General features: G+C 46.7%; 4 protein-coding genes and 1 pseudogene across 8 annotated transcripts; 2 read left to right on the top strand and 3 right to left on the bottom strand.

Moving 5' to 3' along the window:
• Positions 1-101: 101 nt before the first annotated feature.
• Positions 102-3689, top strand: LOC4330861 (proteasome subunit beta type-6). The gene is made up of 8 exons (XM_015770314.3): positions 102-383; positions 1060-1136; positions 1453-1508; positions 1634-1706; positions 1891-2002; positions 2402-2475; positions 2691-2765; positions 3316-3689. The coding sequence occupies exons 1-8, from the start codon at positions 242-244 to the stop codon at positions 3445-3447; spliced, it is 741 nt and encodes a 246-aa protein (XP_015625800.1). The 5' UTR covers positions 102-241; the 3' UTR covers positions 3448-3689.
• Positions 3690-4066: 377 nt separating this feature from the next.
• Positions 4067-5886, top strand: LOC4330860 (pentatricopeptide repeat-containing protein At1g05750, chloroplastic). Its single transcript, XM_015770312.3, has one exon. The coding sequence runs from the start codon at positions 4097-4099 to the stop codon at positions 5678-5680; it is 1584 nt and encodes a 527-aa protein (XP_015625798.1). The 5' UTR covers positions 4067-4096; the 3' UTR covers positions 5681-5886.
• Positions 5887-5896: 10 nt separating this feature from the next.
• On the bottom strand, positions 5897-10122 carry LOC4330859 (mitogen-activated protein kinase kinase kinase 1). 3 transcript variants are annotated; one of them, XM_015770311.3, is made up of 9 exons: positions 8993-10122; positions 8363-8447; positions 8190-8252; positions 7848-8005; positions 7647-7722; positions 7501-7560; positions 7100-7204; positions 6512-6732; positions 5897-6405 (listed from the first exon to the last, which is right to left on the bottom strand). In XM_015770311.3, the coding sequence occupies exons 1-8, from the start codon at positions 9874-9876 to the stop codon at positions 6553-6555; spliced, it is 1611 nt and encodes a 536-aa protein (XP_015625797.1). In that variant the 5' UTR covers positions 9877-10122; the 3' UTR covers positions 5897-6405; positions 6512-6552. The 3 variants fall into 3 exon arrangements, with proteins under 3 accessions (XP_015625797.1, XP_015625796.1, XP_066163397.1); XM_015770310.3 differs by having other exon boundaries at positions 5897-6380; XM_066307300.1 differs by lacking the exon at positions 6512-6732 and having other exon boundaries at positions 5897-6380.
• A 364-nt stretch (positions 10123-10486) lies between these two features.
• Positions 10487-14111, bottom strand: LOC4330858 (mitogen-activated protein kinase kinase kinase 1-like; annotated as a pseudogene).
• A 3195-nt stretch (positions 14112-17306) lies between these two features.
• Positions 17307-20858, bottom strand: LOC4330857 (L10-interacting MYB domain-containing protein-like). Of its 3 annotated transcripts, XM_066307880.1 has the most exons (4): positions 20629-20858; positions 20099-20562; positions 19538-19849; positions 18758-19451 (listed from the first exon to the last, which is right to left on the bottom strand). In XM_066307880.1, exons 1-4 carry the CDS (start codon positions 20642-20644, stop codon positions 18927-18929), a joined length of 1317 nt encoding a protein of 438 aa, XP_066163977.1. In that variant the 5' UTR covers positions 20645-20858; the 3' UTR covers positions 18758-18926. The 3 variants fall into 3 exon arrangements, with proteins under 3 accessions (XP_066163976.1, XP_066163977.1, XP_025878893.1); XM_066307879.1 differs by lacking the exons at positions 18758-19451; positions 19538-19849 and adding exons at positions 17307-17850; positions 17936-18701 and having other exon boundaries at positions 20099-20846; XM_026023108.2 differs by having other exon boundaries at positions 20099-20856.
• Between the last annotated feature and the right edge of the window lie 2188 nt (positions 20859-23046).

Genomic DNA, 23046 nt, shown 5'->3' with positions numbered 1-23046 from the left:
GAACCGCACCAGCACGCGACAACTCCGACCCAGTCACGTCCTCGTCTCGTCTCCGTTTCGTGTTCTTTCTTGCGGGGGAGGCCAGACCAGAGCCCAAAACCGTAACATACACAGCTCTCTCGCCGTCTGGTCTCTTCTCGCTCGCGCGACTGAAAGGAGCGCCTCGACTCGCATCTCGCCGCCGCGCAGCTAAGCTAGGGTTTTCCGCCACCGCCGATCTCGCCCCCGCCCCCGGCCAGCCATGGACGCCTCTCTCATGGGCGCCCCCTCCGCCGCAGCGGGAGACAATCCCACCTCCGGGGAGCACCGGATGGGGACCACCATCGTCGGCGTCTGCTACGACGGCGGCGTCGTCCTCGCCGCCGATTCCAGAACCAGCACCGGTATGCCTCGACACCTCCCGATGCGGGAGATCTCTTCCATTGATGTGGTTGGGGTTTAACGTGGAGCCGGTGGCGTCGCGGGCCCAATTTTGATGCAAAATCGCGGGGGATGGGGGGAATAGGAGTAGTGATTGTTAGCCTCTGCGATCCTGATTCAAGTTTTACTGTTTTAGGTTTGTGACTTATGAGATTATTAGTTGTAATATATATATAGCGTCCACAGTGGATCACGTAATGTAGTGTTGATGGAAAATTGCTTCTTACCACTAATTTATCCTGCTTAAATCTGTATGTGACGAGTAGAATGCGTGCTAAAACTTGTATGGCAGATATGTGAAAAAATCGTGACTGTAGCATTAGAGGAAACTAGAAACAACACCAATTGTTCCAGTTGTATTTTTCTGTCCATATAGTTCTCGTTTGGCCCTGAAGAGTGAAGAGTCAGAAAAGTGTACACGATTGGTGTTTAGCGTGATGTTGCTGTTTTGGAAATTTAGAACATTGGGTCTCGTGTCTACATGATTAACAAGCTTTCTTAGATGATTTTGATGTTCTGACTTGTTATCTTAGATGTGCATGTTCTGAACCAACTGAAATCGATGTTATGTTGACGTACTATGTTGGTTTTTGTTACTTTCCTTTAATATACCCTTTGTTGTCTGGTATTAATTCTTAGGAATGTATGTGGCAAACCGTGCGTCGGACAAGATTACTCAGCTAACTGACAATGTGTACATCTGCCGCTCTGGATCTGTAAGTATCTATATTAGGGACTTTACTCCTTTTTCATGTTGTCTCATTGTACTGTGGCCATAAGATATTGGGAAATCACGAGCTTCCTATTCATCAAGTTATATATGTTCTTTTGTTATACTGTGTCATGTCATCTTGATCGGTTTTCCCAGTCATTCATTGCCCTCTCATAAGTTACACTCTCATTGTCAATATTTTACTTTGATTCATTTATTCTGTAGTTGTTAGTAGTCGGCTTCTAATTATTATCAGCTAAGGCATTTCCAAGAGTCCAGTAGTATTCACATGTAAATATTTGTTTCTCTCTGTCTCACAGGCTGCTGATACACAAGTAATTTCCGATTATGTACGCTATTTTCTCCACCAACACACGTAAGTTGTCCCCTTGAAGCGAATAGGAAGAAGTTGAATGAACTCTTCATATATATTGTTCTACTAGTTACTGGAAACATTTGATGTGCAAGACAGTTCATGCTAAATTTTCCCTCCATTTTCAGAATTCAGCTTGGGCAGCCAGCTACCGTGAAAGTTGCAGCCAACTTAATTAGGTTGTTGGCTTATCAGAACAAGGTATATTTTCTATAGCATTCTGCGATCCAATAACTCCATGACTACATGAGATGAAATTCTTTCTCTGATACACGATTTTTTAAGTTATTGTTTTATTGTCGCAATGGTTTCTCTGATACACGATTTTAAGTTGTTGTTTTATTGTCGCAATGGTTTTTTTTTTACCATTTTTTTTATTTTTCAGAACATGTTGCAAGCTGGCATGATTGTTGGTGGATGGGATAAATATGAGGGAGGCCAAATTTTCTCAGTCCCCCTTGGTGGAACAATTCTGAGGCAACCATTTGCAATCGGAGGTATATATATTATGGCAAATGTCTCTTCATTGGGCTCAGAGTAATCTAATGGGAAACATATTTCCCACCAACATTTGTGTCTATATATAACATATCTACATATCGTACAAGAATAATTTGTCAGTTCAATAGTATAAGCCAATTAGTTATGAGATATTTTTTTTCAAACTTACCTGAGCAGTTTAATTTTTTCAAGCAAAGCAGAAGCAATCTTTTGCAGTTAGCAAGATTCATTTCTTTCTTTATTTGTTGATGTCTTGAATTAGCTTGCCTCATTCTTTTTTGTTTACCAACACTGTCCTGTGCAACCCTGCCCTGTTATAATCATTGACTATAAAATTTTCCCAAGCCCCTGTTTGCTGTTTGCCTGACACCAGATGCTATTTCTGAGTTTTGCAGGTTCAGGCTCTAGTTACCTCTATGGATTGCTTGACCACGAATGGAAGGAGGGCATGTCCCAGGAAGAAGCTGAGGTACATCATCTAAATATCAAACAGTCGTAATCCATGAGTAATAAGAGATAGTTTGTCAGCATTTTTGCCATGATTTAATGAAAATATCACAAATTATTTATATGTCCAGATTCATAGAGTGCAAAGATCATTTTCCATCACTTCAGTGTTCCCTGTATAATATTGCTGGCTGCATCACATCTCTTATTACTTAATTTTCCTCTTCATCTTTACAGAAGTTTGTGGTTAAGGTAGTTTCCCTTGCTATAGCCCGTGATGGTGCTAGTGGAGGGGTTGTTCGTACCGTCACTGTAAGTGCTCCCTTTTTTCGTCCTTATTGTCATTGTCTGTTCCCTTGTTGTAGATATTTTGAAACATCAGATACCGGAACTGATTGCTTTAGTTGACTTCATACAAACATGTAAATTTCTATGCTATATTTGTCATGCTGTTTGCTGTGATGGCCATAGAATATAGTATCAGATGAAACTTAAAATGAAAAAGTTGGCCTTTTTTAACTTCCATGGACTGGTTTTCTTGCCAAAAATGGATAATATTTCAGTGTGATATATCCCTTATACTTCATTCAGACCTGTTTTACTCTTTTACTAAAATGTGTTAGGGTATTGTAGACAAGACATTGGATGATTGGAAGCATTAGTAACAAATTTTCTTATGTCCTTGTTGGGCATCTATTTGCTTTGATTGCATTTTCTTGTAGCTCTTCCTTTTTCTGAAAATGTGTAGCATGTGGCAAAGTAAATTTTAAGTTGAGGCATGTCTTGTTATCTTTGCTTAAAATGCTATTACTTTTCTGAAAGACCAATGATTCTTGAACTTATGGATATGATAATCTTGCAGATAAACGCAGATGGTGTTTCGAGGAAATTTCACCCTGGAGACAAACTACAACTGTGGCATGAAGAGCTGGAGCCCCAGAACTCGTTGCTGGACATACTTGCAGCTGGGAACCCTGATCCGATGGTCCAATGAATCTGCCCTCCAGCCATACACCTCCCTTAAGCAACTTTCTTCTGTATCTGACTTTCACTAGATTTACTGAAGAACTGGACTGCAGAATTATGTTCAGCTGTGCGCAATTATCTAGTGCAAGATGCTTCTTGTGCTGTATGTAATTTCTTTTCGTTAAGGAAGTTCAAAAATATCATTTAGACTTTGATTTGCCTCCTTTTGTGGTTTTGATGCATATGGCTTGCCCCCTCGTATTGGCAGTATGTTGCTTTCTCTTTTCTGCATATTTTCATTTTGTGGCTCCATATGCACGTCGTACCTTATAGTCTTCAACTGAAAACCAGACTGTTGTGTTTATTCAGGCATAGTTAGAAGATAAAGGTGTAGATGAAGATTTAAGTTTTTTTACGTAAAACGAGGTGATACTAACGTATGATTGGTTAAGTTTTAATTATTACAAACTTGAAAAATAGATCAATATGATATTTCAGAGCAACTTTCATATAGAAAGTTTTCGCATGACACATACTGTTTATCAGTTTAAAAACCGTGCCATGAAAATCTTTATCTTTATCCAACTCTTGTTGGAGAAATGAACAGGATCTATATATGTTGTGAATTGTATCGCCAACATATCATTGGGATGCTAATGAAACCAGGATAAAAGGGGATGAATTCTGAAGAAAACCTGAAGAAACCAGGGGAGAGCAAAGGCTCCGTGCCAACGTGCCCGCGGGGAAATGCCTCAGCCCTCAGCCATAGACCTTACCTCATGGCCGTCGTAGCCCCTCCTTCCCTTGCCCTTCCCCAACCTCCTCAGAACCCAACCCCTAAACCTCGCCGCCGGCCGCCGCGAGACGTCGCCTCATGGACGTCCGCCATCGCGCGCCCGGCGAAGCAGGGCGACCTCCCCGCGGCGGCCGCTGCGCTCTCCGCCATGCTCTCCTCCCCCGCGGCGCCCGTCCCCAACGACGTCACCCTTCTCACCGTCCTCTCCGCCTGCGCCGACTCCCCGTCCTCCCCGCTCGCCCGCCGCCTCGCGCTCTCCGTCCACGCCCGCGTGCTCAAGCTCTTCCCCTCCCACCTCCTCCTCTCCACCTGCCTCGTGCGCTTCTACTTCGCGTCCCGCTTGCCCCACCTCGCCCTCCAGCTGTTCGACGCCATGCCCGTGAGGTCCGCCGTCACCTACAACACGGTGATCTCCGGCCTCATGCGGAACGGCCTCGTCGCCGCCGCGTTCGAGGTGTTCGACGGAATGCCGGCGCCGGATAAGGTCTCCTGGACGGCTCTCATCGACGGGTGCGTCAAGAACGGGCGCCACGACGAGGCCATCGACTGCTTCCGCGCCATGCTTCTGGACGGTGTCGAGCCGGACTACGTCACGCTGATAGCCGTCATCTCCGCGTGCGCCGAGGTCGGCGCGCTGGGGCTCGGGATGTGGGTGCACCGGCTCGTGGTCCGGCAGGGGCTGGAGCGCAACGTCAGGATAGCCAACTCGCTCATCGACATGTACGCGCGGTGCGGGCAGGTGGAGCTCGCGCGGCAGGTGTTCAGCGGAATGAGGAAGCGGACGGTGGTCTCCTGGAACTCGATGATCGTTGGGTTCGCCGCCAACGGCCGGTGCGCGGACGCCGTCGAGCACTTCGAGGCGATGCGGAGGGAGGGGTTCAAGCCGGACGCCGTGACGTTCACCGGCGTGCTCACGGCGTGCAGCCACGGCGGCCTCACCGACGAGGGGCTAAGATACTACGACCTGATGAGGGCGGAGTACGGCATCGCGGCGCGGATGGAGCACTACGGCTGCGTGGTCGACCTGCTCGGCCGGTCGGGGCAGCTCGAGGAGGCGATGCGGGTGGTGACCACCATGCCGATGCGGCCAAACGAGGTGGTGCTCGGCGCCCTCCTCGCCGGCTGCCGGATGCACGGGGACGTCGGCATGGCCGAGCAGCTGATGCAGCACCTGCTCGAGCTGGACCCCGGCGGCGACGCCAACTACGTGCTGCTGTCGAACATCTACGCCGCCGTCGGCAAGTGGGACGGCGCCGGGAAGGTCCGGAGCCTGATGAAGGCGCGGGGGCTGAGGAAGAGGCCGGGCTACAGCGCCGTGGAGATCGACGGCGACGTGCACGAGTTCGTCTCCGGCGATCGGTCGCATCCACAGGCGGAGGAGATATCTCAGATGCTTGGGTTGCTCATGCATGAGATGGCAGGGCATGATTATGACCATGTAATCGATTGCTTGGATGGGGGATGAATTCAGACCCTGGAGACTGGAGAATGCAGAAGACTGATATTCTGAAGTCAAAAGATAGCCGACGTTAGATTAGAGAACTGTTGTATATCAGTAGTTCAGTACATTTAGCTGTCCTGCCACTATGATTCCCCCTCATCTGTGTAGTCACAGGAGTGAAGTCCAACATGAATTGAATTATCGCAAAACACACTGATTTTTCTGGACAATTTCACGGTATGGCTATAAAACAAATTGGATTTTCTCGTCAACAGTCAATGACATACACAAGGAAGCCACTTTACAGGTACAAAAACGCTGTACAGAAACGCGGTCAGAAAAGTTAACTGTGCCGTGAGCACTGAGCTTTCTACGTCCCCTGCTTGGCTGCTTCCATAGGCCACTAGGCGAGATACCACTAATCCTCCTTTTGAACCTTTCCCAGTTTTTATCCAAGTCATGAAACGTAGTTCGATGGTTCGCACTGGAACTCATAATCCCTGACAATCAGCACTAAAAACTTTGGACAACCAACTGTTCACCCTGATGGTTGTGAAGGCACGGAGTAAACACCTGACAAGGTATCTTCTGTTCACATGATCCAGCAGCCTGAAAGGTATCTTCAGTTGAATATAGCTTGCACATGCTGTAAGCTCGACTTCCTACAAACTACCGCTGTATCATGGCAAGGGATTTGGGATCATCCTCAGCATCAACAGCTTTCCTGTTTCCACAGGTAAAATTAAAATCTATGAAATGCAACAGAGAGAAATCCATTAATGTTTGCAATACAGGATCATAGTCATAGCGCCCTATTTCTTGAAATTTTTGTATGAGAAAGAATGGAATACTGACCAGCTTATGTACAAGCAAGTTTGTTAGCAACACAAGAGTGATTAGGCGCCTTTATGTTGCAGTGATCTCTGGACAAATGGATGGTCCAACAGCTGAGCAGCAGATGGCCGATCATTTGGATTTACTTTTACACACTTAATTATGAAATCACGAGCATCTTCTGACAGTGTAGCTGGAATTTCTGGTGGTATTCCTCTACCAATTTTAAGCAAAGCATGCGTCTACATAGCAGAAGAAAAGACTGCATCACGGACAGTAATAATACAAATTCCCGGATAATAAGAAAATTAACACAGCAACATACAGTGGATTTGCTGTTTGCAGTTCTGAATAGAAATGTTTAATTTTCCTACTGACATTTTTAAATCCAATACTACCCAAATTTTCCTGATGAAACTAATGTTTGATTTTCCCAAAAAGATATACTTCATACGTACTGATGTAAGCAAACAAGTCATCAACATGAAGAAGTTGTCATCAATGTTTTTGCTCCTTTAATTAAATAGCGTGCAGCCCGCGTATATCAGTGCATTTGGTATTTAAAAATGGGATGCTGTTACTGGAAAGTAAGACAAGAGATATACTCACCCATTCCATATCAGGGTATGGAACTTTGCCAGTCAGCATTTCTAAAACTGTGCAGCCAAGACTCCATATATCTGCTGGAGGTCCATGAGGCTTAGCCTTAGCAACCTGAATGAGAACATGCTATCAGAAAATTTACACGCTCGGTACAATATGGAGACACATACCACTTTATGCAAAATATTGCTTGAACTTGCAAGACCGTGACTTTTTGACCACAGAGATACAATTATGTGTCCATGCAACATCTTACAAGTATAAAGAGGTGAACAATATGAACATAATAGATCAGGCATAGAAATATGCTTAAAACATAAAATGGTAAAGCACCTACACTCTTCTGAATAGGAGCGTAAGGTAAATGGGTTGTACAAAAAGGACCAAAGCATAACTGTGAGACTAACCTCAGGGGCCATCCAGTAAACAGTTCCCTTGCTAGATCTTGCCTGACTCAAAATTGACATCTGGGACATGCCAAATTAGAAAGAGTGAGGGCAACATGTAGTCTAGTGACAAATTGATTACATCAGATATTTGATAGAGCAAATACCTCTTTTGCAAGCCCAAAATCTGCCAGTTTAACTAATCCATTTGAATCCACTAGGATATTTGCACATTTAATATCTCTGGTAACATAGGAAAGAACGGGGTATCAATAGGCCAGCAAGAATACAGTTGAGCAAATCCTAAACAATAAAAACATCTAAGCTAGAGTACACTATCACATTGATAGAGCATTATAGTAATGCACCTGTGTAACACGTTCCGCTGGTGTAGATAGTTCAAACCTATCAAAATCTGCCTTGTGTACGCTGAGACTTGTGAGTCCTGTAAACGGTATTTTTGATATAGAGCTGCCAAAGAGCCTTGAGTTACTAGTTCAAGGAAAATATACAGTTTTCCATCTTCCTGTAAAATGTTTATCCAACAAAGTAAACGTAAACGTCGAAATCAGCAACTCAAGTCAGACAACTGTTGTTTACATGAAGATAACTAGCAGAGTAAAAGCAACATAATATTAAAATCAAACGAAAAGAATACATTCACAACTGTAATCTTAATGGAATTAACATCTATAAGAAAGGAGGATTACCTTGTCTGTTCCAAAATACTGAACAATGTTTTCATGCTCCAAACGACTCAACAGAGAGATCTCCTGGAACCAAATGATTCACCAGTATTCTCAGTGGATTGAAACAAAACAATTGTTGCTTGGATATTAAATAGTTCAATAACAAACATAATGTTTGAAACAGGGTAACTCACATGCTCAAGTTGGACAATGCGTTGTTTTGCATTGATCCCTTGATCAATCAATGACACCTCCTTGACAGCGAAGAAAAAACCATCACTGTAAAATAAATGTTAAAAGTCGATTATGAAGCTTTTTATTAACAAAACGAGGCACGGCTATATAGTAACTGTTGACAGAAGTTATATTTTCCAAGAGTGGTTTAGATGGAATCCACGCAGTGCTACAAAAGAACTACACAAGGGTTCACCTAAATAATTAAATTTGCCAAATGAAGTGTAAAAGCACTGAGTAAGAAATTTAGCTAGCCGCATGATTCAGATAATATGTTGCATCAGTATGTTCAAGTATTTCATTCAACCCGGCATAAAATAAATAGCCCAACAAGTTGAAATGGATGCAGCCAATTTGTGAAATCTCAGTTCGGTGGACACATGAAGCTAATACTCATTCTGATATACCAACAATTAAGTGAACTAGACAGATGACATATTCTGATTTCTCTGCATAGTCCAAAACCATTGATATTCTTTCTTCGTTGTATTCCTCTCATAAAACAGTAGCAAATGCAAACATATTAACAACAAACATAATGAAAACGAATTATGCAATCGTCAAGACAGAGTAGGCAGATCGATACTTACTCACTGATAGCCTCATACACTGACCCGAACGATCCACTCCCGAGATGCTCTCCCTTAAGCCAGGACGTGATGGTTCTCCTAAACCGCCTGTGAGGAGAGGGTGAAATCAAATGCTCGATGTCACGTGAAGTGGACTCCCTTGTCGCCTCCACGACCAGAGCCGAGGCACCGGTGGTCTCCCTTGTCGCCTCCACAACCACCTCTCCTCTAATTTCCTCTCGTGATTTATCCAATCTGACCAATTTACCTTTCTCCTTGTCCTCGTCTGCACTATCCTGCTTCAGCAGAGCTCGTTTAGAAGCTACTGATCTGACGCTCGCTGCAGGCCTTGCATATGATCGTGTGGAAACTTCTATAGCTTCTGCTTGAACAAATTTGGTGGCCGATGGAGCTACTACTCTGATGCTCGATTCTGCTGCAGGCGTTGCATTTGCATAAGCTCGTGTGGAAACTTCTGTAACCTCTGATTGAACCAATTTGGGGGCCGGACCAGCTTCCTCCCCCTTCTCGACTGCTTCCCGATTCATCGGAACCGCGGCTTCGGCTGGAGAAGCTTCTAGAAGCTCCGGCGGGGAAGCCACCTCGAGCGACGCGCGGCGGCGGGCGGAGCTGGAGAGGTGGGACATGGCGGCGGCGTAGACCGCGGGCGGGATGGTGAAGTCCTCGGGCCCGGAGAGCCCCAGCTTGCGGAAGATGGCGGTGACCTCCGCGGCCCCGCGCCCCCCGCGGATGCGGAAGCTGGTCTGCGACGCGTACTCGCCCCCGCCGTCGTCGAGCTCCCCACACACGTCGTCCCCGGAGCCATCGTCCCCCGCGGCGGTGTAGGAGTGCCTCATGGCGTTGATCCGCGCGAGCTGCGCCTGCGGCCGCTGGCGCGCCGCCATGGCCAGTGCCCCTCCCTCTTCCTCCTCCTCCTCCCCCGCGCTCCCGCGGCGCAGCAGCAGAGCGAGCGGATCGCGAGAAGATTGGGGGATTCTGCTCGTGGTGGGGTTTGACTAGGCACGGGGGGCTCACGCGCGACGACGGCGACGCGGCCGTGCGATGTGGGTGCGTGCGCTTTTGACCTGGACCCGGTGCGCTGCTCGCCGTGGCGCCGAGGGGTGGTGGCGAGCGAGTGACAAGGCGACGCCGGAAAGAGACCCGCGTTGCGGATGAGGGCCTTTTATAACGGCGTGGAGCCGACTACCCTCCCCGTACCCCGAGAGCGACCCGAGCGTCGATCGAGACGGCGTCATCGGTAACTGGCTAACTGCTCCCGTTACGACCAACCGCTATCTCCGAGTACCAAGTCGTGGGAATTGCGGAATTGGCTTTGCTTGTAAGATTCAGAGTGTGTGGCTGTTTGGTTTCGTCACCGGGAACGTCAGCGCCGTCGGTTCAGACTTCAGACTCAGACATGCAGACGCGGAGTAGCAAGTCGTCGTAAGTCTCAACCATAAAATACATGATTGGTTGATTGCTCTCCCAACTAATGGTCAAAGTCGCAAAGTTGGATAGTGGGATATTTTTATAAGGAACAGATGTCGTACAAACAAGTACTCGTGAAATTAGCCATAGGACTATGAATTTCCAACCACAAGCATTCTGACTTTCTGACCCTGAACTTACAGGAAGGAAACAAGGAGCTACTGAATGTTCTTCGCCTAGCAATGTTAAGCAAACATGCAGCATACTAGTCTGGTTCTGGAACAGCCACGAAGGGATGATTCAGCAGTTCATCTGCAGAAGGCCGATCATCAGGATTCACCTGCAAGCATTTGTGGATGAAATCGCGTGACACCGGTGATATGGAGCCTGGAACTGGAGGAAGTTGACCACGGCCAATTTGGTAGAAGACTGATACCTGATAGAACTGAATCAGTATCGAATTTGAAGAGACTGTAAGAAGTCTAAATGAGTACTGTAGGATTTACTGACCCAGTTATCATCAGGATAAGGAATTCTTTGGGTAAGCATCTCCAAGACAGTGCATCCAAGGCTCCAAATATCAGCAGAATACCCATACGGATTGCCACGAACAACCTGATCATCATCAGATATTCAGATAACCAATATAGATTCTGCTGGTCCGGAAAGTTGGACGACTATCGTAAAGTAAAAGTGCAATAAATTCTTCAGAGTAACGTTTATCTAGATACTTCATACTAATATGTCTAAGAGGGTTGCTCCCATCCAGCAACTTGTACCGGCAGGTACTGGTACCGGCAGGTACAGAGATAAATCCATCCGTCCATGTTAGAAGGGTACGATCGGGAAACAGAGAAAGGAGTCGCACCCTCGCTTTCTCTTTTTCGCTCTTTCTCTGTTTCCTCCCTCCGTGTGGCGCTGCTTTCTCATCTAATCTCCTTTTTTTTCCTCCCTCCGAGCGCAGCCCCACCCGTGCGAAGCCCACCTGAGCCGCGCGCATGCTCACCCCGCATCCATGCCCCCGCCTGTGCGCTCGCTTGCTCGCCCCGCATCTGCCATCCGCGGCGGCGGAACCAGCGAGCTCCTTCACCAGCGGCTTCATTCACGCCCTTACTCGAATTGCAGTAATCAGTAAATGATATGGGAGGGTATTGGCCATTTGAACATTCACAAAGAACAAGTAATGGTTGAGCTCATCAAAACATCCAATAAATCGTACAATACAAATCCTATAAGCAATGAAGAAGAAGAGTATATGCAGCCCAGAAAATGAAAGTATCTACTGCTGCAACCAACCGAACCTAATGATTTAGATCGGATGAAAAGAAATCGATGTATACACTGCCACATCGCCTGCTAAGACGACTCCATGACCATCTCGTCGCTGCAGCCGCCACAACACCGGCTCCGACGACCACCTCATCACCACGGCCGGCACCATCGCGCCCGTCGCCACCTCGCAGCCAAGGCTGCCCACACACCAGCCGCCGCCGCTACCTCGTGACCGTGGCCACCACCAGGCCACCGCCGCGCCCGCCACCAGCAGCACCAGGCCACTGCCGCGCCCGCCACCACTGCGCCCAACACAACCTCGCCGCAACGAACCACCTGCCGCCACCGCCGTCGCCGCCACCTCCGCCTCAAACGGATCAGACGCCGCAGCCTCAAACGGATCAGCCGCCGCCACGCCGCCTCCTCCCACGAAGCAAGTCGTCACCGACGAAGCAACTCGCCGCCGCCGACGAAGCACGAAGCAACTCGCCACTGCCTCCCTGGACACTCCTACGCGAAAAAACAAATTTACCCTTCCACCACTCGAAATTTTTTAGCACCTCCTCATGGGCAAATTTGTACCTGGAGGTACCACTTATTTTCCACCGTCCGATTTCGCTGATTAAATGGCTGAGATTTGGTACCGGACAGTCCCGATGGTACCTGCTGGATGGGAGCAAAACTCTATGTATAAATACTAAGTCAAACAATTACCTCTGGAGCCATCCAATATACACTTCCGGTACAAGATCTTTTCTGCTTCCAGACTTTTATCTGGCATTACATCAATTAAAAGGGTTGAGAATTCACATCGTCAATATCAAACAAAATCATTTCATAATCTGTCAGTCAAACCAGGGGAAAAAAGGACACTGAAACCAAAAATGAAGTAACCTCCTTTGCCAGTCCAAAATCTCCAACCTTCACTGCTCCATTTTTATCAACCAAAATATTTGCACACTTAATATCTCTGCATTGAAAAGGGAAGGACAGTGCAGATTTACCATAATATGACAAAGAAGTACTTCACTCATTTAGTCATTTGATCGAGAGTTGTACATCTGTACTTAACTTGATCACTACTATAACAAGTACATTTTCAAATGACCGGGCCAGCAGCAAGAATTTTTTTGTGGAGATAATGTGTTATCACCTATGCATTACATTATGATGATGCAGATAAGCCAATCCATTGAGGATCTGTCTTGTATAAAGATGATATAGTTGATTCCTCCAGCTGTTGCTTCTCATATACAGATACCAAAGAACCTTCACTCACAAATTCAAGGAAAATACATAGCACGGTTTCTCCCTGCAAGCAAATCCAAACAGGGATAGTAAGCTCAAACCGAAGAAAAATAACCTAAAATGAAGGTGTTTGGGAGGCAACAGTTTGCAGAGGCGATCAGCAACATAATGAAGACACTTGTTCAACTAGCATATGAGAACTGGCATACCATTTTGGCACCAAAATACTGCACTATGTTCTTGTGCTCCAACCGACTAAGAAGCAAGATTTCCTGAAATGTTGTTACTAATACTGAATTAGCTTATACTTGGAATCATTTAGAATTGGAGAACATCAATACTCTGAAATTTTACCCCTGACAAAAATTGCAATTTGCTTAATTAAACACTTACAAGATAATTTTTCACCTAATTAATTGATAAGAGATAAAACTACCTGCTTTAGCTGACATGCGGTTTGCTTCGTATAGCTTTCGGGACCAATCAACGAAGCCTCTTTGACAGCAAATACAAACCCATCCCTGACAAGGCAATAATACGAAGAAGCATTGAGAAATACAGAGATAACTCATCCGAAATTGCCGGTCTGCTGAAAGAATAGAACACACAACCAGACACGAAGTACAATGAAGCATTGCATCGAACAGTTCATGAGCAAGGCAAACGGTAAATCGCAAGCGGACTTACTCAGCCACCGCTTTGTACACCCTGCCGGACGATCCGGCCCCGATAAGATCCAGCTTACTCCAATTCAAGATGCTCCTCCTGATCACCATAGCCGCGTGGACAGAGACCGCAGACGAGCTCGAAGTCGACGCCTCCTCCACCACCAATGCGGCCGCCTCGGCTCCACCTGCCTCTGCATGATCTCCGACCTCATCTTCCACAACCCTTTCCTCCAGAACGGATTCCTCCGTCGAATACCAGAAGGCGGGTTGGTCCGACTCCGACGGCGGCGAGAGCTGTGACGCCGGCCGGGCCACGTACGCCGACTGCCGGATGGCATTGCGGCGGCTCAACCTCGGTGGCCGGCGGGATCGTTGCGACGGCTGCATTATCTGTGTTCGGGCTGACTGGATGATTTGTTGCTTGCTGGTGTTCGACAAAAAGAATTGTTGCTTGTTGACTTGGCATTAATCGTTGGGAGATGGAGTACTCTACTTCGTGGCGCGCGGGGAGCAAACAGCGTGGAGGAATGGGTGTACGGCTGTACGCGTCACGGGCGGGCGGGACGCATCTCCGCGAGAATTTAATATTCAGAGTATCGTTCAGATCCAATTATCGGCCCATGTACGGCCTATTTTATATAGGCTAAATCCAGGCCCATTTCATGGACGGCCGCTAAACTAGTTTAAACTGAGTAAAGTTATGGCCCATGCACACGGATATAAGACGATTTCAGTCTAATATAAAGTTTTTACTACAATTTTGATAAATTGCATGTTTCCTTATATAGTGGTAGTAACTTTGGTACGGGAGTATCTAAAAAAATGTCTCAATTCTTTTAATGAAAAACTTTCACATATAACAATAGTAGTATATAATTGAGACACAATTACATTGTAACTGTACTGTAATTACATGGTAACTACGATATAGTAACTTATATAAAACTTGTATTCAAGTATGGTTTGATTAGTTAGCATCATGTTCTTACGCGTGATATGTGTAAAAAATTATTTCTAGAAAAAAAATTCTTTCATGCGCAAATCTCGAGGTAATCCAATGGTTAAAAATCTAATAGTTTTGAAGGAAAAAAAAAAACTTACGGAAGTTTTCGAGCAAATAGGTGCACTGCCTACCAGAGGGCACGATTACTGTCCTTTACGACAAAGCTTCAGCTCTGGATTCTCATCCTGTGAATAGTGGATTTAAAGCCAAACCAAACGTTACTAAATTACAATTCTTTTGAGATTATAGCTAGTGTAATGCCCCGTTTTTTACGTGGCGTTCAAAACTGATGAAATACCTATCCGTGAAAATCTCGTATTCTGAGTGCTCTATTTATCTCCTTTCCTTCAAAACCAAAATTGACTCCTCAAAATTACCGTTTCGAAATAGACTCGGAGTTTAAATTTGCTTGTTTGAACCTCCCTCCTTAAGTCTATCAGTAAATCCTTTCAACTATTCAAATCCAATCCTCGTTTCAAGTAATCTTACAACTCCAAAATATTTGAGTCCCACCGTGTTTCCCTTCCTTGAGTAGTCCCTACATTCAAATATCAAACTTGAATCAAATCTCCGTAACGTCCAATTTCAAATCCAAATCAAATCACCCTCAAACTTCATCCAAATAAATCCCTCTCATGCCTATTTCTCCAATCAGGCCGCTTTCTCCCTTCTTTATCTAAGCAGGACAGCCCAGCAGATCCCTCTCCCTTACGCTCGCGTGCCGAAGCTCCGGTCTGCCCGAGCCCGACTCGCCACGGCTGCTCATCACGTGCTGCCGCGCACATGCAGGAGAGTAGGCAACCTCGCTCGCTCGCCAGCGCGGCCAGCCATGCAACCTCGCCGTTTCCCGCCCTCGCGTGCGAGTCACCGCTCTGGCCGCCGCCTTGCCTCCGCTCGCCGCCAGGCGCCAAGCTACCATGCCTGCCTTTACCGTCACAGCCGGCGTCTCACCATGGCCCCGCCGCTAGTGTCCAAGGCGTCGACGCCGGTCAGTCCGCCTTGCCAGTCGCGCCACCAGAAGCAGTCAAGCAGAGGGAGGCCTCGCTTTTTCGCCTCGCGCTTTTCCTTTTTCCTCCTTGCCTCTACCTTGTCCTCTAGCTCGGGGAGACGCGGAGGCAGGCACGCCGATGACGTCGCCGCTCTGACGCGCTCGCCCCACCTTGACCACGCCAGCTCTGTTAGAATAGGTGTCGAATATACTAGTCCTATTTGGTTATAGTTGGACTTGGAGTTGTAATAGGTGTTAGGGGTGGAGTTAGAGTCGGACTCTGTAACCCGGCAACTATCTTAAATAGAGAGGGGGGCACCACGATGTAACCATGACGACTACAATGTAGCGTAGACACGCAGTGAGAGGATGGCGGCGTGGCCATGGACTCGTAGCGGCTAGGTGCTATGTTGGTTGGGGAGGAGCGTCCATAATCAGAGCCCCGGGGATGTAGGCTTCGGCTGAACCTCGTTAACAAATATCGTGTGTTCCTGTGTCGTCATCTGGCATGTCTTGGGTGATCAACGACTGAAGCGATCGGGAAGGTTAGTCGTCGTTCCGCTATATCGACTAAATTTTATAACATGTGGTATCAGAGCCCAAGGTTTGAAACCCGGAATAATTTCCATGGGTCACATGGTGGAGAGGCCAGGTAAGAAGTCTTCGGGGTCACATGGGTTGATGTGACGGGGGAGATTATTGGGCCCGATGTGTGACGGGGGAGATTGTTGGGTTTAGTCCCACATCGGTAATTGATGGTGGGGGAGCACGACTTAAAAGGTGGGGGCGGTCCTCACCCATCAGACTAGTCTTTTGGGTTGTGTAGGCCCAGGACCTAAAGTTGTGGCTCCGGTCACCACAGGCCCAACCGGAGCCACAACTTTAGGTCCTGGGCCTACACAACCCATCGAGCAGAAGGTTTCAGTATTGGATCGAGAAGACATGTGGAGGAGGAAACACGAGGTGAGGATCGTGCATCGACAGGAGATCGTCAGTCATGGCGATGAGATCGATGGCGACAACGAGGACGTTGCGGAGGCGACGACCTCACTCGCGATCAGACCGACGATGGCGGAGCGTGACTGGAAGACGAGGCCGGGCGTGGCCGAAGGCGTTCGGAGAGATCGGAGGGGTAGCGCCATGGACGGCGCGCCCGACGCACGCGGCGATCGCGGATCCGCGGCGGCAGGGAGGCTAGTGATGGAAGGGCGAAGCCGGCGAGCGTGGCGCGGCGCGGCGGACGTGCATGGCCGATGATGACGGGGTCGTAGACGGTGAACACGAGGGCTGCGACTGCGGTGCGTGCGGAGGTACAGACGAACAGTACGGATGCTGTTCTTTGCGTACAACTTGAACGGAGTCGAGCAAATCGCATGGATCGGAGAAGACACTTTCATGCGGCACGATTTGTATACAATCATCATGGCTGCATGCATTAAAATATAGGATGGCTAGTGCATGGTGGTCGTCAGGCATATGCACAAGCTGCATGTTACAGTGCTGAGATTAAGGCCCTGTTTTTTTCAGCTTAGGATTATTATAATCCAACTTATTGAGTCAGATTATTATAAGCTGGATTATTATAAGCTAGAGGAAAATAAGCTGTGAGCTGTTTCTTTCTCTAGATTATTGGAAACCTGGATTATTGAGTTTGCATGGCTAAAGTCTAGAATGCCCTCAACTATTTTTTTGGATGCCTTTGTCATCATTCGGTGACTTTATACAATAGATATAAATTTGATGTAGATAAATAAAAATTTGACAAATATTTATAATTATACATTCATGAATATTTCTTCCACATATATATTAGACTTAAAACCAAATTATTATCTCCTAGCAAATAAAGCATCAGCAATACTATCACGGAAGGCATTTGCGTCCCCATCTTCGTCTCCCATGTGACTGGCATTCCCTTGAGATGAAGGCATCGGCATGTAGTTTTCATCATTATCACACAGATCAAACTCTTCATCACTCAATTTGCTATCTCGAATAAAATTATGCAGCGCCATGCAAGCATGTATTATTTTTGTTTGCTTGAGCATTGGATAACTTGGTAAGTCCAATAGAATTCTCCATTTCATTTTTAAAACACCAAAAGAGCGCTCAATCACATTACGAAGCGATGAATGTAAGTGGTTGAACACCTCCTTCTTGCCACTAGGACGTGGACCCTCTCGAAATTCCGGTAAATGGTATTTGGTCCCTTTATATGGAGATAGATATCCTAGTCGATTTGGATAGCCCGAGTCAACAAGGTAAAATTTCCCTGTTAGCATAAACATAAACCATGAGACATTATTTTATAATTGATGCTAGTTCGACGAGACTATTAAACGGATAAGAGAAGTTACCAGGTGGTGGATGAGGGAAGATAGCGGCATATTTGCGCAAAGCATCATTGAACACCCTCATATCATGTGCCGATCCAGGCCACCCCGCAACAATTAATGCAAACCTCATGTCAAAGTCACAAATGGCCAAGCCATTTTGCGTCGGATATTTATTTCTACCCACATGTTGAACCACCTTTGATGCGGGCACAACTACTGGTATATGTGTCCCATCTATTGCACCTATGCAATTGTTGAAATGGGGCTCAAACCGATCATCAAGTAGTCTTGGGTGAATAGTTGTGAAGTTTGGGTCTCTAGGTTTGACAAGATCTTTTGAAAGGAGATAGATACTCTGCAACACTTCATTGAATTTTCTACTAATTTTTCCTTTTGACCTCTCAAATCGGTTCTTAACTTGAACAAATGATTGTGGAGCCCCAATGGTCCACAAAAACATTTCTAAAGCTTCAACTGAATCCATCTTACTAGTTGACTTCAGACCATAAGATGAGACCAACAAATTATGTAACCTCTCAAAGAGTGGCCTACTCATTCTAAACATGTCATAACAATCTTGTGGAACTTCAAGGTTTCTCATAACCCAAGCATGACCCGCTAAATTAGCTTTTCTATACTTGGACTTGTTCAAATAATTTTCAGCGTAGAACATACCAAATGATGTCAACACCGGTCCAAATTTTCTCATCATATCTAGTTGTCTGCTAGCAACAATAATAGTTTCATCCTCCTCCTCATCGTCATCATCACTTCCATACATGCCCATCTACAAACAATGCAACAAATGATATCACCTCAATAGTCACAGAAAGACCATGTTGATGGATCACTAAACAGTAGTTCATCCAATCAAAATTAAGGCGCCATATTACATGGCCAGGCAGTACATAAGTTCATGCGAATAAATAAGTAGCAATCTTGCTAATACATATTGTCTGACAAAGTAAAAACAGAGATAACTAGTTCATGCATATAAATAATTAGCAATTTTCTACTGCTGCCCTTCCTTCTCGCACCATCTCTGCAACCAAGAGAGCCTTCCCACCTTGGTGGTAAGAGTCTTGAACATATCACGATGTTCAGCTTTCACAAATAATCTTGTAGCCATGAAATGCTCCGCACTTCCTTCTGCTGCCCCGCAATCCACCACCAAATCCATCACCTCCTTAATGGAATTGAACCTAAATTCACCTTGCATCACCTTGTTGGCAATATCACAATTGGTATCCATAGTGGTTTGAATATTCCTCATTATCCTAACCATGGGGTTCTTAACCTTCTTGTATGGACTAGTGGCGGTGCTGGAAGACCCTCGCTTCACTGGTTTTTTACCCAATGAGCAATCTACTGGTGTGTCGCCAAGGTCCTGTACATCACCACTTGCATCATCCCCTCCAGCATTTTCTCCAGGTGCACAAGCAGAAGAACCATCAACAGCAATAGTACCAAACATTTCATCCAGCAATTCTAAACATTCTGGTGGTCCATGTTGTAGCTTCTTCCATTCAGAATGTCCCTAAAAATAAAACATCAAATCTTCAATTATTGCAAGCACTTAAAACATTTTCATGAAAATCATGTACATGAGACATGAATTATTACCTTGGTGACTTTTTTCCAGTACTCAACAGGTGCAGCAACTGTTCCTTTTGCATGATCCCATCCAAGCCCTGTGTCGTTAAGGAGACCAAGCCAAAAGCTGTACATGGATTTCAGCACATCCCACCGGTTCTTCAGTTGTGTCTTATTGTGTCTTAGCCCTGTCTTTTGGAAGTACTTTTTGGCTATGATCTGGTACCATCTAGTAGTCATTATCCCGATAGGCCTATTGCCGTCTTCAATTTGTTGTACGCATAGTTCACAAAATATCCTATTGTGTGTGCTAGACCAATCTGCTTTATCAAGCTCCTCCTTCTATTTGATAAATCAAACACATCAAGGTTCAGATTTACATGTTGTTTTACACCACTAGTGTTTATATATTCACAAGTATTTCTATATTAGAAATGGTAAATACATGACCAATTAGCATAGACACATACACATTAATTTTTCATATGTAGTACACATACACGTTAAATTCAATTAGATTCAACCTAATCCTTGCAGTAGATAAATGCATTAAACCTTAATTTTTGAAGTAGAGAAATGAAGTAGACGTACCATTCCATGAGGCGCACTGTCCATTGTTTCTTCTGTGAAGTCATTGTCTACACCAGCTGCTCCCTCGGCGTCGCCGACAACAGTTGCACTGCTGGATGGCCTTGGTGGCTTGTATGGCACCTTGTTTCCTCGGCCACCACGTGCGGAAGGTTGTGTGGCCGATCTCTTACCACGTCCAGGTCCACCACCATGCCCGCCACGCCGTCCACGGCCTCTGCCAGGGGGAGACACATCTGCCACCGCTTGGAACACAGTGGCGTCGCGGTGCCCGGCACCGGCTCCATGGAAGACGGGTGATCCGCCAGAACTGCCGGCGCCATGGGGGGCAGGCGAGACATGGTGGCCGTGGACGCCGGGTGAGCCATGAAGATCGCCTATATGTCCATCTTCGCCGACGCCGTCGCCCCAAAATCCATCAGAGAAGCTGCCGGAGCCATGTAGGCCAGAGACGCCATGGTTGCCTCCTGATTGGGATCGCTTATTCACCACATCATCACGGTATCGAAATGCTTTCGAGAGGGAGTCCTCACCATCTGCAGGATCCATCTCCGTCGGAATGGGCTATGGACCTCGCCGCCGCACGCAGCATGCCCCCGAGTTCGCTGCTGCCGCGCACCGGACGCCCTCTGCTCGCCTAGGCCGATGCCGTCGCACAGCCCCCTCGCCTGCCGATCTTCTCGGTGGAAGAAGAGAAAGTGGAGGGGAAAGGGGATCTCGCGACTCCCGCGCAGGATACGAAGCGGTCACACGGTCAACGAAAAAAAGAAACGAAGCGGTACGCGGTGGCAATTCAGGTAAATAATTAGAATTAATCAGGGGCAGTGGGTCTTTTGCCATCTAATAATCCAGAAAAAGCTCCCTTTGGTGAGCTTATTAGATTACAATAACCCATCATCTAGATTATAATAAGCTGTAAAAATAATCTTCCTGTTTCTTTCAGCTTACTTCTAATAAGCTGGATTATAATAAATCCTAAGCGGAAAGAAAAAGGCCCTAATGCATGGGAGGCTAGATGCAAGCAGGTGCATAATTTGTGTATGAGCGTGGTGTGGCAAGCTATTTGCTGAGAGGAAGTTGGACGTGAGGAAAACGCAACAGAGGTCTAGGCGGACACGGTGGCTGAGTTGTATCTTTTTCTGTGGCCATTAGAGTCAAGTTGTGCAATCGGATTGCATAAGTCCATCAGAGTCAGACTCGGTTGTTTGGAATTCAGTTTGACTGGGACTTTCTTGGGCAATGGTAAAAGCTGGCTTGGGAAGATTCGATATGGCACAAAATTGGCAGAAATCGGCGCAAAATAGTGACTTGGCGAGAAGGCTCCTTGGGAACTCTGTAGAGATAGTCTCACGGTGACGAGGTTGCTCAGCAAGGTGGCGAGGTATGGCTCAGGAACAAGGAGTATGCTAGAGTGTTGGCCGGACCGAACCAGAAGCAGGACGGAGGTAGACCGGCCGTGTAGCAGATTGGTTGGACCGGTGCGGCAGTGGCAAACGGGTGGTTTGCTATGCGAGAAGTCCCGGGCAACATCGGGTCAAATATCGTTGATGGGGTCAACGATACTGTTTGGCAGTACAGGATATATCCAGAATATGCGGGTCGGCATGATGGGATATATGGAAATCTGCGTCACTGAAGGAGTAAGAGCGAAGGCTATCATGGTAATTCTTCAAGTGATTCGAGGCGACGGTGAATTTTCTCAAAATATCATGGATTCAGTCTACAGATGCAAGAAGCGTGGATGTTGGATTTGTTAGCTTGGTTCATAAGACAACAAGGAAGAAAGGGTTCAGTTCTTCATGCCTGGTGAGTTTGATTTGTCTATTTAGTGATGACATTGGTTATCTGGCCATGGATTAGATTGAATCAAATCAAAGACGGAATGTGGAGGTGAACATGGTCTTTGGGGAGTCTATGATGGGACAACTAGGAAGGAATCCAATTTCGCTTGGCAAGACGACCGTGATGATAGATGAGAAGGCGGAGCGCTGTTGCAGGTGGAGTCAAGAGGAAGAAATTACAGGGAGAGTGGAGTCTCTTGAAGACGGTGAGTCTGGTGTACGCTCGTCGGGCGGCTCGTGGTGAAGCTGCAAAAGGAAATAATCCAAGTCTGGAGGACAGGTGGATCGGCATGGTGATTCTACTACTTCTAGGTGACGTATATTTTCCAAGGTGGAGTTTGTTAGAATAGGTGTCGAATATACTAGTCCTATTTGGTTACAGTTGGACTTGGAGTTGTAATAGGTGTTAGGGGTGGAGTTAGAGTTGGACTCTGTAACCCGGCAACTCTCTTAAATAGAGAGGGGGGCACCACGATGTAACCATGACGACTACAATGTAGCGTAGACACGCAGGGAGAGGATGGCGGCGTGGCCATGGACTCGTAGCGGCTAGGTGCTATGTTGGTTGGGGAGGAGCGCCCATAATCAGAGCCCCGGGGATGTAGGCTTCGGCTGAACCTCGTTAACAAATATCGTGTGTTCCTGTGTCGTCATCTGGCATGTCTTGGGCGATCAACGACTGAAACGATCGGGAAGGTTAGTCGTCGTTCCACTATATCGACTAACTTTTACAACAAGCTCGGCACACACCGCTGGCTCGGTCTCCTCCAGACCGATAGCTCTATGAACTATGAAAGCCGCCCCAGGGCTCTCTTTCTCCCTCCTAGCTTCCACTCCTTCACCATCCCTAGAGCTCGCCGATCGCTTCCACCACTCCGCTCTCGTCCACCGCGTGGCTCGCCCGAGGTGCCGGTGCGTTCCTGGCGACTGGGGCGAGGTCGTCTTCCCTTACCCCGACCTTAATTGGTTCGCGCCGAGGTCGGAAGATTACTTCCGCTCTGCTGGCATTTCTTCACTACGCGCCCTTCGTCTCGGTAGTCTCCCAATCCTTTTTCCCTAGCTCATACACCTTCCAAAGGCTACTAGCTAGCTAGCTTACCGCTGTGTCTT

This window comes from Oryza sativa, chromosome 2, assembly GCF_034140825.1.
Source record: "Oryza sativa Japonica Group chromosome 2, ASM3414082v1".
Taxonomy (NCBI): domain Eukaryota; kingdom Viridiplantae; phylum Streptophyta; class Magnoliopsida; order Poales; family Poaceae; genus Oryza; species Oryza sativa.
The sequence above is the reverse complement of the archived record's forward strand: the minus strand, read 5'-3'. Positions and strand labels throughout refer to the sequence as shown.